General features: G+C 38.4%; 1 protein-coding gene across 22 annotated transcripts in view; it reads left to right on the forward strand.

Annotated features, from left to right (window-relative positions):
- Window positions 1-20,089, forward strand: part of RIMS1 (regulating synaptic membrane exocytosis 1) — a 298,011-nt gene that overhangs the window by 97,729 nt on the left and 180,193 nt on the right. For all 22 annotated transcript variants that reach the window (XM_062608169.1, XM_062608171.1, XM_062608174.1 and 19 more), the window contains one exon: window positions 19,063-19,276. In XM_062608169.1, the coding sequence (XP_062464153.1) occupies window positions 19,063-19,276 (214 nt within the window). The remainder of the gene's footprint in view (window positions 1-19,062; window positions 19,277-20,089) is intronic.

Genomic DNA, 20,089 nt, shown 5'->3' on the forward strand with positions numbered 1-20,089 from the left:
TTTCCAATATAATGGTTGCAACCAGTCCACTGTTTCTAATTCATCAGCCATACATACCACCAATCTTAACTCCCTGGTAATTAAGTATGGATACACAGTGTGTAAAGCCATGCTTCCACACTCCTCCAGGCTAAATTAGTAATCTGTATGACTTCTCTACATGGCTTCAGAATCTATATGAAACACCTAATTATCCCCTAGGTGACTTGACTTAACAAAGTAGCATAAAATAGGATACCTAATGGATTTAGATTCAAACTTCTTACCTAGGGATACTCTCATTTGAGTTCCTAAACCTCTGGTTCCTTCCAATTTTTCTCACGTATATTTTGGTCTTCTAATGACCTGTGACATAAATAAATTACAAGAGTGATGGCAGAGAGCACAATCCTCATCACAGAAGAAAGAAGATCCTGTTTGTCCTTTAGTGTACCATATCCTAAGTCATGTCTTCCTAAAGTGTTAGAGACAGCATTTCATACTAGTGCAATCATAGAACCATAGAATGGTTTGAGTTTGAAAGGACCCTTAAAGATCATCTAGTTCCGACCCCCCTGACATGGACAGGGACACCTTCCACTAGACCAGGTTGCTTCAAGCCCCGTCCAACCTGGCCTTGAACACTGCCAGGGATAGGGCAACCTGTGCCAGTGTCCCACCACCCTCAAAGTGAAGGATTTGTTCCTAATGTCTAATCTCAATCTGCCTGCTTTTAGTTTAAAGCCGTTCCCCCCTGTCCTATCACTACATGCCCTTGTAAAAAGCCCCTTTCCAGTTTTCTTGTAGGCTTCTTTTAGGTATTGGAAGGCTGCTCTAAGATCTCCCCGGGGACCTTATTTTAGCAGGATGTTTTCTTGCTCCTGTTTTTTGAATATATACATAATATTGGACATACCAGATACTATTTTGCTAATCTCGGCCATTTACTGAGAGGAAGAAAAGGTGAGAGTTGCTGCGAGCCAGAAATACCTACCGCTTGTCCACTTTCATGTAGGAAAAGCACTACTTTTGATCTAGCAAGCCAGATTTTTTGTGCACTTTTCATTCAGTGTGACAAATTTGTCTGACAAATTTTAGCTAATTTGCTCCTCTTTGGGAAGCTGGGAGATATGAGGCCACATCAGTGACATGGTTGGGTGAGTCAGTGTTCTGGGCCCAGCTCACCTCTTTGCTGTTCTGGCTTTAGACCAAGGTGTGGTGCAATGCGCAGATGGCTTGGTAGGTGATTTTCTTTGAAACATAGAAGAAGTCCCAGTACTTTTGCTGTTGGTGAGCTCCAGGAATTTTCTTGAAGCCTCTAGATTTTCCCTTGTATGTCAAAAATGCACTGGTGGTTGTTCAGATTACAGCTGATAGAAAATAAATTTTTAGTTTTCCACGTGGGTGAGAGAGATGATAAGAAATTGTCATCTTCTGTTTTGAAGAATCTCACAATGTAGGGACCCATACAGCTTCACAATTCATTGTTTGCTCAGCTTTTAGAGAATATTGTACAAAGTGCTGGATAAAAATGCCACTTAAACTCTTCACTCACAGCTTTGGATTTTACATCGTGTACCCAAAGTAAAGGGAGGGAGTGCCTTTCAAAAAACATGGCACAGAACAAGACTACAAAATAGTGGTCCCATTCTACAACTGTTCCGTGTGGTTGTGAAAAATCTGTGAATTTGGCAGAAGGACAAAGTCAGTGATCATCAAACCCACAAGAACTCTGCCTAGATGAGCAGAGTCTGCTGGCTCAAGCAATAGGAAATCCTGACATAAAGAATGATGTTCTTCTTTAACATGTAGCTCCATCTGGAAATCTGTTTTTAGGTTCAGAAAATACCGAGCTATGACAGGAACTAAATCCTGCTTTAGCTTTTGGCTCTTTAAAGGGTTAGCCAAAAATAATGAAATACCAATACCTTTTTCGGCTAGAGAATAGGTGAGAGACTAATGCTGGGGTTAGATCCAAGTACTCTCGAACAAATACTGACTTGGTCACTTGAAATATTATCAGTGTTTCTTCTATGGGCAGAGCTACAGTGGAGGATCAGATTTGAACCTGGAGCCTTCTGTGGCACTGGACCAGATTTTCTGGAGGGTTGACCTTACTGGACGTAGTGGCCCACTAGCCTGTGGACTCTTTTGGCAGTCGAAATGATCAGGACGCCTGATGTTCTGTGAGTGTATGTTGCTGTCTGAGAACCACTGTAGAATAGTAGAAAAATGTTAAGCAAGGAAAACCTTTGGAGAAACTTCTCTCTGCCAGATTTATGGGTATTTCAGAGTAGCAGGCAGAATCATAAAACAGGTTAGTAGACTTTGTGCAGTGTTTCCCAAAGGACGCTCACTCCTGTTATTTAAGATATTATTGGTTTAAAATGAGCCCTAGGGGTTTTCTGTCAGGACTTATATGGGAAATGGGTTGGCAGAAGCATTTCTTCTGTTAAAATTGTACCTATGACTTGTATGGCTCCTCAGGAGAGAACCTCAGTGGGTCTGCTAGGTGTGATTAAAGAGCACATGGTTAATGAAGCATTCTGCTTGGTATCATTCTCCTGTACTGTCTGTATGGCAATTTTCCAATATGCCTGATTACAGGAATAAAATCCATATTTTTATATATGTGAGGGATACTGAACTGCTTGGACTAAATTTCTTTATGAGAATGTCTTCTTGGAATAGTCTGGGCATAAATAGTAAGATTGGGAATTAATCAAACTGTTGATACAAAATAGGATGGAAAGGAGAAGAAAACCCAAAATTGGATGTCATGGGTTTCTATAGGCCTTGCTGTGGAGGTTTAGATCAGAGAAAATATATTAATTTGGAGATCATACTTTCTACTCAACAGCTTCATCAGGTAAGAGAGTTTTGCAGAAAAATTTTTTGTTAACACTGATTTAATTCTTAGCTTGTACAGTTCTCAGCATCAAGAAGCAAGGATGCTCACCACTAAAGAGGCTGTATTTTTCTACTGAGAATAATTTCAAGCTCAAGACAATCTTCTTAAAATTGTTACGAACAGCTATATTTTATGGAAAAAATAGGTAATAAAAATGTAGAGAGTATGCTATGGGTTTTCTTTCACGAATAGTATTCTTGAGAACATTTAACTTTAGTAGAGAGTACATTAAAAGAAGGAATTAAAATAAATCACAAATATAAAAAGCCTTGAGTTTTTTAGTTTTACCATGTGCCGTGCTTAAAGCATAAAATAAAACCAGTTAATGTTCTCGTTTTCTAATTTTCTAATTCACTAAAATGCCATATGCTTTTCATTTGTGTTTACTTTGGCATCCAGAAGAATGAAACGAATTAAATAATGCTGGAGACAAGCTTAATCATTATCTTGTGTTCGAGCACTTTGATGGTATATTTAAAATAGATGTGTGAGCCTTTTCTGTTCCTTGTAATATGGAAATTATAAAGGAAGGTGAACAGGATGATAAATTAGAGATGCTCTCAGCGAGGCTGTTATATTATTTTTAGGTAGAAGACGTACTGTACACACTGAGCCTCAGCTGAATATAATTAATCTGAAACGTTATCGCTGTTGTGCTTGCAGTCCTATTGTAATTGTTTTTTCAGTTCTGCATCTTGCTGGCTCCTATCACACCCCTCACTGTGAGATCTTTTCCTGTATTGCACGTGTCCTGTTCGTTACCACCATATGGTAGTTAGAATTTCAGTAGCTTTGCTCTGTTTACAGACCACTGTGCTTTGTCATATTTTTCTGCTCACCCTGCATTGCCATCTGATACCTGTCATCTGTTTAACACATTGGATGCCAAAAATACTCAGATTCTTCTTTTTTTCAAAATGCATGTGTGAGAAAGACTGTTTCAGAAAGCTGTTTTAATAAACATTTGATCCAAAGTAATTTCCTGTTATGTTGCACTAGTACCCACACCTCTCAACTTTCCAAACTTTTTAAAAGGTGCCAGCTGACTGAAGAAACATACTGCAGCACTGGGGATTTATTTTATGTTATTTTATTATTTTTTTGCTTATGTACATTGCATTGTTGGTATGGGACTGTAATGTGTTTAAGCAGCTTTACCTCTATGTGACTGTAACAACAACAATATTCTAAGAGTACAGCAGAGTCTATTCTTAGCGTGGTTGCTAATTGCAAGTTTATTAGAGTTGCACTACGTAACCGTTTTGAAACTGGTTTGACAGATAAACTACATTGTGATTTGCAAGCGTTAGCATTAGTGATGGCTGATGCCATTTTAATCCAGCATTTCAATATCTTGTAATACTGGCACCAAAAAATCACTTCGCCAACTGTCATAACATAATTACATTTGGGGATGGAGAACAGGTAGTATGAAGAACGATTGTATCACTGAATTAGAGGTAGAGGAGTCTGCAGTAGCATTTGGGGTGTTAGACATGGTGAATTTTTTCATTCAGTAGTATTTTAAGATAGAAAAATCTTGACTTGACAGGTGTTCATAAGTTTAAAATTTGGAAGAAATGCTCATAAGCCTCTGTTTCCTATGCCTGCTTGATGGGACAAAGAGCAACAGCAGCTCACAGTTGTGTACCCATGGTGAAGCCGTATAATTCTGTGGTCATCTTCTACTAGCTTCCCTGAGCATTGTTGTGCATGGGATATTGCAAACCGACTTAACAGCTTGAAAGTGCAAGGACCAGGGCCAGCTGTCTACAAAAGGTAGCTGATCTCTTAAGACTTCTGGTTGTCCCATCTGAGGGGTGGTTGTTCTGCTCTCCATTGACTAGGATTGTCTCTGTTGTAGGTAGGTTGTTTGATCAGGACAAATTCTGTCTGGGCTATGTGATTCATCCAGCTGAATTTAGTGATGCTACTAGTTAATATTGTTCAGTTAGATAAATGGGCTTGTCTCTATTTCCTCTCTCACATTCGCTGTTTCATTAGTAGTTCTGTATTCAGAATAAGAGAACTAAATACTAGCACCTGTGTTTGTGATTTTGTGTAGGTGCCAATTTGTGCTTTACTTCTAAAAACTCTTCCTTAAGATTTTTATTCATCTTCCCCTCCACAACCCTTAGACTGAGCTTTTCTACGGTGACACCAGCATTCTTCTCCCCTTACCCTTTCCCCTTCAGGCTTTTTTGTGCTTTGTTTTACATGAGACTCAGTTATTCTGCATGTAGTGGCTGGTTGGTTATGATGTGATGGCCATCCTTTGAAAAAAGTCATGTCCATGGTAGCATATTATGTGATTCAGTAAATAAATTAAAAAAAATTAAGAGATCACCATTTATTTCTCTTTCGCTTCACTCTGAAAACATATTAGGTTTTGTTTGTTCACAAAATACTATTTTGGTGAAGCTTAACTTAAAGAAATGATGTTTGTATTCCATAATGAAATGAACCTGGTGGTTTTTAAGAGATAATAAATCAAGTTATTCTTTATACATTGATTTAATGTATTTTAACAGACATTTGCCATTGGAGCCACTTCAAAAAATAGTATTTTACTGGAGAAATTTCCTATGGGACTCAGAGAGTACTGCTCCAAGGATCACCTGGTGCTTCTTTCAGTGAAGTAGTGGCATTAAGTCCATCACAAGCTGACGCAGGTCTGCTCATTCAGGAGACATGTTTTGTGTCTCTTGTATATGACATGTAGAAGAGAAGTATTGCTGGGTTACATTCAGTAATATTTAAGTAAATAAGGAAAATGAGGACATCTCTTAGTCAGCTGATGAGGAAAAACATGATCCAGTAGCTGAAATACTGCACTTTTTACAGCCTGTTATAGGACTAGACATGAAAACTTCTTGCTTACTAGCTCTCAAAGCAACAATAAAGAAAAAAAAGCAAAATCCCACCCAGATTAGGTAGTGCAGTTTTTAAGCCTATTATTAAACCGGTTATATTCTGTTGGTACTTCTAGCTGTTCTTTCCCAACTTTTTTGTGGTTGTGGGTTCATGATTTTTTTTTGGTGACAAAAAATCCATACAGTGATTTGGCGCTTGTTCTTTGCATTAGAGGTCATTGCCTCCTCACCTGCTAATCACTACTCTTGATTCTTGACCATGTTGAAGCACACTTATTTTATGAATGGTACTGTTTCATATTGCTCTGAGAAAATTCAGAGCTGTTAATTTGGCTGGGGAAGACAGTAATTAGTTTCACTCTGCATCTTGATGAAACTTTTTCTTTGAGGATGTTTCCAGCAGTCTTTTTTAGAAGGAGTTATAAAAGGAGCTAGTATCTAATGTATTTGGGCCTTGATGTTATTACTAAGCAACCATGTATGAAAATTACTTGTATCTGCAAAGGAAGTAACATAAAAGCACATGCCTGTAATCTCACAAATGTTACTAGCATGGCTGGGTGTCTCTGGGATCTTCACTTTCTGCCATATATCTGAACTAAACCAGATCATGTGTTACGCTATATAAAGAAAACACAGAATGAAAACGTTTCACTGAACGAAAAAAAGCAAATTAACTGTAGTTAATTGACTTTAATATTTTTATCATTCTTCTCTTGGTGTTAGAATAAGCCCTGATTTCATAATTTCAGGTAAGCCTTCCACTAATTTTTTTTCTTTAATACATCTTTCTCTCATTTTTTGGATAAAAAGATGTTTCTCTGAAAGAGCTGGGAAAAGAAGAGAGGACTCTTGATCTCACTTCCTAATTTAGCAGGGGCTAAATTGTAAGAGTGTTACAAGGTGCTGGAAGTTGGTGTTCATGTTGTGGCTTGATAATGTGGGTAGGCAGCAGGTAGGAGAAAATTTCTCAGGTCTCTTTTTATGTTGGATCTTATGGAAACTGTTGATGTGATGAATTTTGGAGAATTGAAATTTACTTTTGAAACAAAGTCAGTGACAAATCTTGTTATTTTGATTTTCAGTAAGAAAAGCCTTTTTTTCGAAGCGGCACGTATCCCAGTTAAAATCAAATAGAAACACTCAAGTTGGCAACTTGAGAAATGCTAGGACTTTATTCCTCAAGATGCTTGGTTTTGACAGTGCAGTTGCAAAAGCAGCTCAGGTTAACTCTTCTGCTGCAGCAAATGATTCTATCACTCTTCCTTAGCTTCGGCTTCTGCTGCTACTTTTTTTTTTTAAACCGTAAGCATGAATGCAACCGTGTGGGCTCTGATTTTTTTTTCTTCGTTGTGTCTAACCCCATTCAGTTCCCTGGGCTGGTTCACTGTGTAGTTATATAGATATCGCTGTCCCTCAGTCATTGTGGCAGGTTTTCCTGCAACAGGTATTGCCTGAATGCTGCAAGTAAAATAACATATTCTTTTACTTCTACAGTTTTGATGCATGAGTAGCAAGAGCAGTCTTGGAAACCTGGTTATGTTTACAGGGCCTGTGTTTATTAGGTAGATAACGCTTGGCCCTGAATGCTTGTTTTGACAATTCCCCCTAAGAGAAGGACTGTAGCATAGTCGTATTTCCATAAGTTTTTAAGTGGCTGCATTTGGTAAAATTCAGGCTGCTAACAGCGCTACGTGTATGAACTCATGAAACTTCTTGAACTCTGGCACTTGGAGCTGATGACAACTCTTCAGAGCAAACCAGCTACTCTCCTGCTGCACCGTCTGTGTTAGGAGAGCTGAGTGATAAAGAAATCAAATAGTAAAGCGCAGCAGAGCTGTGATGTTTACGTGAGAAAACTGATACTGGTGAGATTGTTCACAAAGGTAAGAGGTATATGAAAATGCCCATACTGGTTAAGACCAAAGGACAAGGCATTGACACACTGTGGGCTGTCCTCACCACTCTTCCGCTGGCTCTGGCCCAACTGTCTATGTACAGCATTGGGAAGAGGAAGCCTGACAGAGGAGTGACTTTGGAGTCTCCAACGTCCAACCATGTCTCTGGACGGAATTCTGTTTGAGTAGTCTGCTGAGTCTGTGGAGGTCTTCCAGCTGCTCTGCTTGGTTGCCCCTGTGGCTGTTTTTAAAATTAGTTGATGCTTTTTCTATTACCCCTACTGTTGTCTCTTTTTCTCTTTTCTTTAGAAAAGAAAAAAAAAGTATCTTTGACTCCCATGATAATTTTCCTAGTTTTGTGGTGGTGTTGGAAGTGTTTAGCTCCATCCCCCTTCCTTAGGTCATATTAGGGCTGGAGAACAACAGTGACCTATTGGGGCTGCTCATGGAAGTGTAAAAGTATACAGCAAAGGGGCAAACATGTCTCCTCTCTGCATGATACCACTCATGTATCACTCATGTATGCTAGCTAAGCACTGAATTGACTGTATTAGGGCATATGAGTCTGCTCACCTGGGAACTGGCAGGAGTGGGATGAGAGAAGAGTCTAAACTGTGGGATTGATGATGAATCAGTGAAGTTCAAATAACAGCTGGGAGGGCAGACGCTGTAGTTAAAAAGGATGTTAAAAGAAGTAGAAGGATTGAACATTTAGCAAATATGATGTAGTTTCTGCATTGTCTATGGAGTCATTTGCTGCCCTAAGGCACAGAAGCAGCCTACATGTGAGAAGTGTGCTAGAGACTGTTCAGGAGACCAAAGTTAATGCATGTTGTAGCACAACTTGCCATTTCTTTGTTTGCAGAAAAGCAAGTTTTGTTGAATTTAATGTTCAGAGGTGAGTGAAGAAACCATTGATGACTATGGCTGTGGCTTGCAGTTTTTAAAAAAGCTGTTTCCAATGGGTATAGGGACAAATTTTCATGAATATTAATTTGGTGTGTAACTATGTGCAACCTCACTTGCCTCATGAGACTTCATATTATCTTAAGGCTTGTGTCACCAAATTGGGCAGTGTAATTATTTGTGGTCAACGTAATTACAAATTTCACTGGGATAATACAAAAAAATTGTTAGATTAGTGGAGTTACATCCTTTTCCTGTCCATGGAAGATAGGGGAGTGGGTAGCTCCTTGCCACCATTTCCCACTCACCGCCCTTTTTCTATTCTTTTAACTTATTAACATTTTCCAAGTCATTGATTCTAACTCTTTTGCTTGTACGTACATCACAAGCTTACCTGGGGGGCTTCATGTGAAATCTGGTCTCATGGCTGGTCTAAAACCTGGTCTAAAATCATAGAATCATAGAATGGTTAGGGTTGGAAAGGACCTTAAGATCATCAAGTTCCACCCCCCCTGCCATGGGCCATGGACACCTCACACTAAACCATCTCACCCAAGGCTTTGTCCAACCTGGCCTTGAACACTGCCAGGGATGGAGCATTCACAACCTCTGGGGGCAACCTATTCCAGTGCCTCACCACCCTAACAGGAAAGAATTTCCTCCTTATACGCAATCTAAAAAATGATGGACTTCTGTTGCTCAGACCTCTCCTGTCAAGGCTCTTGTTCTGTAAGTCAGTCAGCTGGAACCTTTTCTACCCTGGTATAATCTCCATCATTTAGAGTTCCCTCTCCACCTCAGAGGGATAGATCACATTTTCCACCTGTTTTTCTTGCTTTTTGAATTTGTGTTGCCCTTTGTGTGTTTTCCATGCATGTGCTGTGATCTGCGGGTCTTGTTCCTTATTTTTGTGCAAGCCAGCTGTGATATCGTGAATAAGGCTTATGCCCTCCCTAGGAAAATGGGTTTCCAGATCCCAGCTTGTAACAGCAATTGGGTGAAAGGGCTTATACTTCCTCAAAAACGCCAAGGAAATAGGCTCAGAGGTTCCCAAAAATTCAGGGGCTCTGGGTCCTAATAATGTAGTTGGGATGGAGCAGTAGTGGGTAGAAAGGTGTTGTCTCCCTCCTCTTTCAGTCTTGTTTCAATTTGTCTTTTCCTGTTAAAACCTTCACTGTTGAAACCTAACAGTTACCACTCAGAAAACCCCACAAACCCCTTCCTAATGGTACTGAAACACTTTTAATGAAAAATAAGACTAACTTTTGGGACATAAGCTTTTCTGCACAGAATTGCCATAAAGCATAGGAGATGTACTCTTGCTTAAGGTAGTAAAAATAGTCATGTGAGGAGAATGGAACATCTTTTTATCAATGGCATTGGTTTTCATATTTTTATGAACTCAGAATAAAAAAAAGTTGATTTAAATAATTTACATTTTTTTCACGAAAGCCGTGACATAAGAATATATGCTCTTAAACAAAGAAGAGATAATACTTTTTTCCCACAGAAGGCACTGATTGCTTCAGTACTAAATATATCTCAGCGTGTAAGTGCTTTTTAGTACAAGACATAGTTTCTTTCTGAATTCCTCAGCTATGCCTTTTTTAGTGCTGTTATGCGTTGTTTGCTTAGTTATCTGGTTTCTCTTCTATACCTCAGAAAGGGTAACAGCCATTTGGGAGGAACCGTGGGAAGCTAGAATGTAAATTCCTTATTGTAGATATTGCACATTTCTGACTCACAGTTCTTCAGTTGTGTAAGGAGGAAGTCTGCTTGTGGGCTAAGGTTATTTTTAAAAAAACAAATAGAAGCATACGAAAATGAAGTTTTCCAGTAACCTACATGAGGAAACTTCCAGGAAGATGAAAAATGACATTTTACGCAAGTTATTTAATGAGCTCATTGACGTGCTTCAGAAAACTTGCCTTTAGTAAAATGTTAATTTAAAAATTTCTGTTACTGCTGGTGAAGGGGCACCAAAGAAGAGCCCCATGAGTGAAGGCACAGTCCATGCTACTTTGCTGATGTGCCTCTGCTCTGGTGTGATGAGGAGGGGGACATTTTAACCTAGGTTTGGGGCTTTTTTGTCTTAGCCTGTACAGTCTTGTTAGGATGCTGCCAGGTAGCATGTGCTTGGTAAGAAGTTATATGAGGAAATCGGAATTAAGCTAACTTGTATTGAGGACAAAAGTATCTGTTACATGTGAGCAGCTATTAATTCCAGTGGTGCTGGCCGGGTCTAAATTCCTGCGTGAGGTCTGTAAGCAAAACAGTTGTCTTGGCCAAGTCTGAACTTTATCATGAGTCGTAATTAAATGCTTTATGGTTATGCTGCTCCTGGTTCCTTGTGACATGGGCATGTAGGAAAATACCAACATTCTTTAAAACCACTTTATCCCTCATGGAGGCAGGGGTCAGTATGAGTATGTTGCCTCAGGGTTTGAAATTACAAAGTAAACGTCTAGAATCATAAAATGATCACAAGAAATAAAAAAAAAGAAAGTTACTTCATAAATTTCTGAATTGTGTTGGGAGATTTGTTTTACCGTATTGCCTGGAAACGCTTCTTGTGCACTATAACCCTTCTGAGTGAGGGCTTTTAGAGAGTGGAAAAAAAGGCAGTCTTTGCTACAGGGGCAGTCTGTATTGTAAGTATTAAGCAAATAATAAAATAAGAGGAGCAGACAAGGGAGTCTGTGTTGTCTAGCCTCATAAGGGAAAATTTTAAATTTTAAATTCTAACATTAAGCTTAAAATTAAGCTCAAATTTTAACATTTAGGCTGATTTTTGTCAGATCTTTGTAGGCATCAAGGCAAAGAAGAGTTCGAAGGAGGACAGTGTGATGGTGTTGTTGCTAATACTGCTGTGTTAGGGGCAGCAAGGGGAAAGCCACAAAGATTCTTGCTTGAAATTAGCTCGAGCAGAAGTGTCTCAGTACTGAATAAGAAATGATAGGCAAGGTGGAAATAGGCTCTAAAAGTCTTTGAAGGTGAAGATAAGCCATTTATGTTTTATGCAGTAGAAAAGGGGGCTCATCAGAGTAATACGAAGAAAGAAGTAAAATAAATTAAATTTTATTTGTTTCAGGATTGTGATTAGACTGTCAGCAGGACAGGCTTGCACTAGTGAGAAAAGGAATGAAGAGATAAACAGGTGAATGTTTAAGCTGGGTGGATATGAAATTAGCTAAACTTTGGGTTGGTTTTAGTTTTAATTTGCAAAATGAATCTCCAAAGCTTATATAGTATTTTTTAGATGAAGGTTTCAATAGGTGTGAATCTAGTATAGCACAGTAGTCATTGGTTCTGAGTGGCAAGCAGAATGGAGGCAGTGGTTAAGGTTTGCTGGAGGTAAAAGGAGATCTCTGCTTCAGTTTATGGCGTTTGATGTACAGGTCGGCCATGACAGGAGTAATCTATGCCAAACACTTTGGTTTGGACAAGAGGAGGCAAATGTGAGGTAAGAGAAACAGACCTGTGAATTACCAATGTGGTCAAATTTGTGTTTGCACCAATAAAGCAGGGAGGAAGAAAAGATCTTGGCATGTAGAGGAAAAAGGGCTGGTGCTGAGCTGGATTCAGGTGGTTGCTGGTGAGGTGAAAAATATTATGGGCAAAGACCCAGTTGAGAGGGTAATAGAGTTGATCCATAATAGTGTGTTGAATGAACAGGGTAGAAGGAAGAAACCTTCAGGCCATGTAAAATATGAGATCTTGAGGAATATTTGTTGTTTTCTTATAGGACATAGAATCTGCTATATTTTGTATATAATATTGTGATATATTTGTTGAAAAAATGTGTAGGAGGGAGAGATGATACCTACAGGAAATGTGAACAGGGAAAGGTCAAATGGGTGGCAAGTAAAGTCACAGAAAACTAAGAAGGTGGAAAGCAGGCAATAGCAAAAGGACTAGAAGCAGCCAGTTTCTGGAGAAGAAAACCCAACACTCTCAAGACATGACAGCCATTAACTCTTCCATTTGTGGTTGCTTCTATTACTCTTACACAACCATGGCCTTTTTTGCTCTAAAGATTAGCTGATTAATTGCGTTGCTACCTGTTTTACAACTTGAGTTGCTTGCCTTTAGCAAGCATTTGTCTGTATAAAAGACTAAGACTATACTCTGCTTTTTAAGTGGCAGCTCCCACTGAATAAAAGTTACAGCAAAAGCAATAGTAAAGGAATATTAAACACATCCAGATTCACTCAGAAGAACATAATGCAAAACTCAGTGTTTTGCAATATGAATACATTCAGCAGTTCTTTGATCTTCACGAAACAACCAAACCAGGTATCATCCATACTAAATAGCAGCACACCCCGGAAATGAGAAAAAAATCCTGGATTTCAAATATAGGCTTCAAATACATTAATACTGCTATGTCAAGCGCTGGGAGCTGAAAGAGTTAGATTCCTTTATTTACTATTCAACCTTAATTTGTCCTACTTGTGCAGGCAATATAAATTTTAATAATGGATTTATATGTGATGTGATGGTGCATGCAGTAACTAGCAAATATATCTAGACTTCTTCACTGGAATTCAGCTATTCTTCTAGTCAACACATGCTAGATTCTCCCTAAGGTCCTTGTTTCCCTTTACTCAGACAAAGCTATCCATAGGGTCTTGCTAAGGTTGCCTGTCTTGGCTTTGTTGTTTAAAGCATGTATTCCGAAACCCCATCACAAGTTGACAGCTTTTCCTAGCTAAGGTGTTCATGGGGCTGAGGTGAAAAGCTGGGTCCTGTGCTGTTCCCCCTGGGAACACTGGTGTGAGATGAGTACTTGCAGCTCTGGCAGCACAGCGAGGCAGCAGGTGAGACCAAGCTGCTTCCAGCTTTATGGAGCTGCTCATCCGTGGTTTTCAGATCACAGCTTCAGTGTAGCTGCTTAAAGTTTGTCTGCAAGTTTTTAGATCTAGCCATTGCCTTCATGGGCATATTAAATATCCAGGACTGCTTTGCCATCATGTTCATGAAGTGTTAGTCTGTTGAGCATCTGCAGCACAAGACAATGTGTGGAAACTAATGTGAGTTTGCATTCTTGAGTATTTTTTTTTATTTTATTTACCATAAAAAAAGAATGCTAACAACAAAACTTGGCAGAAGTCTCGTTTTATGAAAAAAAAAACAAAACAAAAGACTTATTTAAGTTCAGTGTGATTTGAGGTTTTGTGCCAGAGGTGAGCAGGGCAAGTATTGCGTTTTGCTAAGCTTTTTTCATACATGCAGTAGCTGCTGGTGGATAGTTACTTAAGGCTACATCACTTAGAAGGGGGCACTTTTTCTACTAACATGAACTCATGAGAGGGCATAATATTTTTATAACGTTACATCAGATACTTAGGATTCCAAGACTGAATTCGTTTGAATTGAGCTGAGAGAGTGAAAATGCAACCTGTAGTGCCATCTGCTGGAACTGTAAGTTAAAAATACAATTTCATACTACATTTAAAAAGTAACCGTGTGTAAAGGTGACCCAAATATTTGGCATTTTTGGAAAATATATGCAGCCAGAACATAAATAAGCAAGTGCTCCATTTTGTCACTTTTTAATCTTCAGTGTTTATGTGCAAATAGTTCAGATAGGTGTACACTACAGGAATTTAAAACAATACTATGTTACTGCAAAGACAACACTAAGTTACTGCAAGAAAGCAGTAACATAGCTTTCTAATAAGAAAAAACATTCTTGGAGCATAATTTCAATATATGCTTAGTGGAGATGATTGCAGAGTACGTATGCATTTGGGCCACCTCAAAAGAACCCAACAACATAAATTATAACTTGGTGTGGTTTGATATTCCACTTTCTGCTCAGTCAGTGTTATAAATTACTGCAGTGTCTATTTGTCCATCTGTGTTTACGGAATCAGTAAACTGTCTGAGAAGTTTAAGGTATGTGAGAAATTTATACCATGAGCATCCTTCAAGGCTTACAGTTTTAAAAAAGTTCACAAAGACATGAGTAAAGCTTTGCAGAACTGCCTATCACTGTTTTTTTTACTAGTTTACACACACACTGTTGATACAAAATACTGAATATTCAATTGAAAGTGTGGTACATGTATGACACGTAGCTAAAGTATTTTTTTTTGTGAAATGCTTTTACAGGGGAGAAGAACCCAGCAGGTTTTCTTGGGGAAAACCCCCTAGAAACCTCCACATATGTTGATTTATATGTACACTGTAAAAGTGAATGGATCAAATCTTTCACTCTACACATGAAAACTGTATATTGGTGTTTGTCTTTCACGTCTCAGGTGAGAGGTGTCAGCCTCTCATGTAGGTGTGGTAAAGTCCTGAGGCTGATGTGCCTCTCCAAGCAGCTCAGTCTCTTCCAGAACTTTAGCAACAACAAATAACTCTCTGTCCTGTTCACCCACTGTATGATCTTTGGTCACACACATATGTGCCACCTATGCGAATGTGAAACCGCAGGCACCCTCACCAGCAGAGCCTGCTTACGTGAATGCAGCTGTTGTGTTGGGTGATGTGAGGTCTGCGCAAGTGAAGTTGACAATGACGTTTAAGGAAGCTTATCAGTCAAGTTTCTTGACTTCTCTGGGCTATGTTCTCAAATGTATTGCTGCATTTGTAGATATTTTTCCATTGTTTCTCGATGAAGAGGAGAATGGTTTTAATCCTATGTGTGGAGAGGTCTTTCCTGCCTGGTAAGTAAGTTTACTACATAATAAAAGGTGTATCGGTAGGAAATCTTGGGCCATCAGATGATGCCATTGGTGATCTGAATAGTTCCAAAGGCACAGGCCTTGTGTGTTTCTAGTAAACAAAGAAGTTTCACACATAAATGTTATAAAGAGGTGCTCTTGAAGGTACCCAAAGTTTCATTCTGTTGAGGCAGTATATTAAAAACATACAGAACAAAGATTAAGGGAATTCTAGTTCAGCAATATGAAAAATGCAAATATGTAAATTTTCAGTCTGTCCAGTGTTAAGTCCTGAGATAGTTTCCTCTATTTTTTGTTCTAATATTTTGCTTTTTTTATTTAACTCTTCATCTTTGTAGGCTGTGTGGGTGAGGAAATCTCCCCTTTTTGGCTATGCCATTGACCTCAGTAGTAGAACTAGATGAATTTTGGGGTGCATGATGAAAAAGGATGTGGGTATATGCTTATATTATTCCTCTTACATAGTAGCCTGGGTGCTCTTTCTGTCAGAAGAATTGAATTGGTATCTTCCTCCAGGGTCCCCCAAGCAGTTATATCATATGCTGATATTGAGTCTTTAACCTAACCTTTAGGTGTTTGCCTACATTAAGGAATATTTAATAGACTTAAATTTTCCTTGCATTTAATGAAAATGTGCTTTATTGCATGGAAATGAAGGAGCAACCTTGAAAAAAATACCTGTCTGTATTTTAGTTCTTGCTTAATTCTTAATATGTTTCTGTATAAGGCAAAATTCTTGAGAGGGATTTCCTGCCACCATTATAAAATAGACAGAGACACAGAGGTCCTGTCATTCCTGAAAAAGCTGGGAAAGGTGGTTGAAAACTTGCAAAAGAAGTAATTGAACCAGACCTGCCGTGGGCTGGATAAGATTGTTTTTGCTCTGTGAACTCTTCAACATTTTTCTCCAGTTCCATTCCTTCTGCAGGTAAAATGTTAGCTTTTCACCATTAGTGAGTAATGTGACATGCAATATAAGTACTTGGGTTTGAACACCTCATGGTAAAAAGAGTCTTACACTGATGCAGAAACTAAGAAATCTGTATATAAGTGATACTTAGAAGTGAAATCTCTCACTTAGGTTTTGCTTTATTGCTAGTGTGTTCATCTATCCCTTTGTGCACACAGAAGGGCAAACCATGATTTTATTAATACACTTCCTAAGCTTCATATGAGATAGGAAAAAATTCAGATGTAGATTGTCTAATTGGAAAAAAACAGGAAGGGGGTCAGTGCTTACTCTTCCCTTTCCATGTTAGTGAAGAGCCAGAGCTTTTAGTCTTGCTGTAGTGGAGAAGAACTGAATTTCACTTCCAAGGTTGTATTTCTTAATCGAAAATTTGATGTAATAAGCAGTTTACCTATAGATCTCTCCATTATTTAATTACATTCTTTAAGCTGGTTATTATACAAATTGCTGAATATCTTCAATTGTTTTTATGTATTGTAAGTGAGCAGCTGTGTAAGATAAGTTAAATCACATGTGTAATCCAATAATGTGGCCAAAAGTATTAAGTTTCTCCAGTATTTTGCCTAATTCTGTTGACCTACTTTTCTCATCTGACTCAATAATGAAAAATTTTTTCAAGCAGGTTAGTATAAAATAATAATAAAACAAAAAGAAAAAAAACCTTTTACTTACTTCTGTCAAGTTTTTCATTAGCATAAAGCATTATGTATAATGCATCATATTGGTAGTGGGGAGAACAGATTATTTGGCCTCATAGCTTTTGCTATTGCTGCATCCTCATCAGAATGTGCTCATATGAAGTCTCTGTTTTTAGTGTGGGAGTTGGTTGATTTTAGTAGTGTCCAAATGGATTATGTGTATTTATCATGATTCCTGTTATATATGTTGAAGTACCATTTTCTAGGCTTAAATATCATCTTAAAATAAAAATATCTGCTTCACGAAAACAATATTTCATACAGATAACGCTGATTACTTATATCTTAAAGGTCAAACAAGTCTACCACACAGAAAATCCCACAGAAACACAGAATTGTCTCACTAGAAATACATTGGTTAAGTGCTGGAAGTCTCAATGCTAAGGGAGCAGGTAGCTCAGAGCAGGTAGTGGAGATGAAGGATATCATCAAGACCTCTATAGACAGCAAACCTACTGTTATTTATTAAACTCAAGATTCCCTGTTGCTGCTAATAATGTATTTAGCTGTTCATGATTTTTTTGAAATGTCAGCTATGAAGATGTAGATTTGAAGCAACATCTGGAAATGTGGGTGAGAAGCTTGGGGGGTTGCATATAGCGTGGTGAAAAGACTGAGTTGTTAAATGTGCCTGTTAGATTCTCCTCCTTAGGCTGTCTAAAATCTTTGCTCAAGCTTCTGAAAATACAGGTCAGGAGTTACAGTGCTGTCCTGGTACACCCACAGAAATGTTTCTTGTAAAATTTGATGGATAGTAAGATAGTTGATAGCTGAAGTTGGATAGTTTATTAAGCTTCAGAGTGAGGTAAATTAAGCTTCGTAGCAGCTGAGCTCATTGCTGCAAAAAGGGTGATACTGCCCTTTACTGGTTCTTTTAATTTCTGGCTTCAGGATCTCACATCCTACGTTCCTCACAGGTCTCCAGTGCCCTGCTCAGAGTGGGGTGATGCAGAGAGCAAAATGATGGGAAAACAATTTTGTTTTGATTCCTCCTCCCCCTCTTCTGTAGGAGAATTTTCTGTTGGTTCAGGTTCATGGGTTAGCTCACTGAGAGGGCTCTGTTGAATGTCCGTATCAGGGCCTAAGGAACAGGCATGCAGCCAGGGGTAGGAGAGGAACTGATTGCCCCTTTTGGAAGTGTCTGGACGTTTATCTGGTACCCATCTGAAACTTTATCTTTGCCAAGAAAATCTCATAGAAACCAACAGGAGAGCTTGATTTTCCTCAGAGATAATATGATAAGAAAGAATTTATCACTAAGTATTTAATTGTTATTTTTCCCCACAGAAGGGGAAGAGAAGGCTGGAGGGCTGAGTGCCTTTTGCTGAGCTTGTGATTAGAAACTGGGTCTTTTGGGTAGCAGGATGCTTAGCCAGTTGATTGGTGTAGTGTCAGGCTGCTTGTTATTTGGGGCAGCTGGAGAAAAAGTGCTACTTCTTTGAAAGCCGGATTTTAGGAAAGCAATATACCTGTTAATGCATCTATGTACTCCTACAGCTAAGCTGGAAGTCTGTCCCTCATTAATGTATGTAATGACGGACAGCAAACCTTAAGTAGTCTCTCATACCTAACAAAAGAAAATACAATGGATTGTTAATATGGAGATTTGACACAGAAATTTTTTCTCAGATTCTTGTATAGCCGGTGTGATTGTTGAGTGTGTTTTGGAATCTTTAAGTCGTGTGTTAGTAACTCAGGTTTCGAAAACAGAAGTGTGATACTGTAAATGAAGATTGATTTGTTACTCCTGGTGTATAAAAAACATTGATTAAAAAACAATGCAAATTTGCTCAGGCGTTTATATTTCTGCTTTTATTCTGTACCTGGTAGATACCTCTGTTTAAGACTTTGCGATTTTTGACTTGTTATATTGGGATCAATTTCTGTTAAAGTGAAGCGATTTGCTCATGAGCTTTGAAGAAAGCATAATAGGAGTACATGTGTCTGTTATTTTTCTCCTTCAGATTCTCCTATGCAGTTTTCCATGTGCAGTGTGTATTTTGTAAGAGGTACATTTATTATTGTAAACATGCCAAGAATGTTAGGTAGCGTTATAAACTGAAAGAAAGAAATACACAGTATTAGTGTTTCCTCCTATTCTTGCTATATAAATTTTTTTCTCATCTATGCAGGAGGTTGCATCAACAGTTTGAAAGCTATAAAGAGCAAGTAAGAAAGATAGGGGAAGAAGCCCGCCGTTACCAGGGAGAGCACAAGGATGATGCTCCAACATGTGGAATCTGTCATAAAACAAAGTTTGCAGATGGTTGTGGCCATTTATGCTCTTATTGCCGGACCAAGTTTTGTGCTCGATGTGGAGGTCGTGTCTCTCTGCGATCAAACAATGTAAGTCTTCTGATGTGTACTCTTAGAAAAAGCTTCCTTGACATTGTCACGCTGCAGATTGTTCACCTTAAGTTTGGCATTTCATGCTTCATTTTACTTAAGTGTCTCATTCATCACTTCATTATGAGGTGTGTATAAAGTAGAATAATGTATTTAATGATTATGGCAATTCTTAGAATTCATTGAGTCAATTAAAGAAAAAGAGGAACACATGGTGTGTGATAGCTTGAAAATATTCTCATTTTGCATAGAATGGAAGAGGAAACTGTTTTGCCCAGGTGCAAAGCCACATTGATAATTTTTTATTGAACTAATTTAATTTTAGATTTCTTCTATAGAGCTTTTAATATACATTTATAGATTTTTCTTACATAAAATCAGTTAATCTTGGGGGTAAAAACTTATCCAGCAACACAGTGATAGTGTTATGTCAATTTATTTTAAATTTATTTAAAAAGTAAAACTATAGATTAATCTGGGTTGGGTATCCTACTCTCAGGTGAGAGAAATCTTTCTCCCTCTGGTCCACACGCAGTTAGCTGCAGTAGCTGTCCATAAAAACAAAGGGTATCAAAGAATACCCTCTGTTCAGTCAGTCCGCTCCAAAGAACTGGCTACTCACTTGTATATGAGTGGCTGGCTCTGTGTTTGGAAGACCATTACCCAGTGATTATTTTTAGCTGATCATTTAGGACTATCGTGTGTTATAAAATGTTTTTTTTTTATTGCATGACTAAGGTTTTTTTATCTATCATGAGATGGAATAACTTTCTTATATGGCTTTAAGGTGCCAATCTTTTGAAGGGGAAATGC

This window comes from Pezoporus occidentalis, unplaced genomic scaffold (assembly GCF_034315485.1).
Source record: "Pezoporus occidentalis ecotype Australia unplaced genomic scaffold, CSIRO_AGI_Poc_V1 ctg13, whole genome shotgun sequence".
NCBI lineage: Eukaryota > Metazoa > Chordata > Aves > Psittaciformes > Psittacidae > Pezoporus > Pezoporus occidentalis.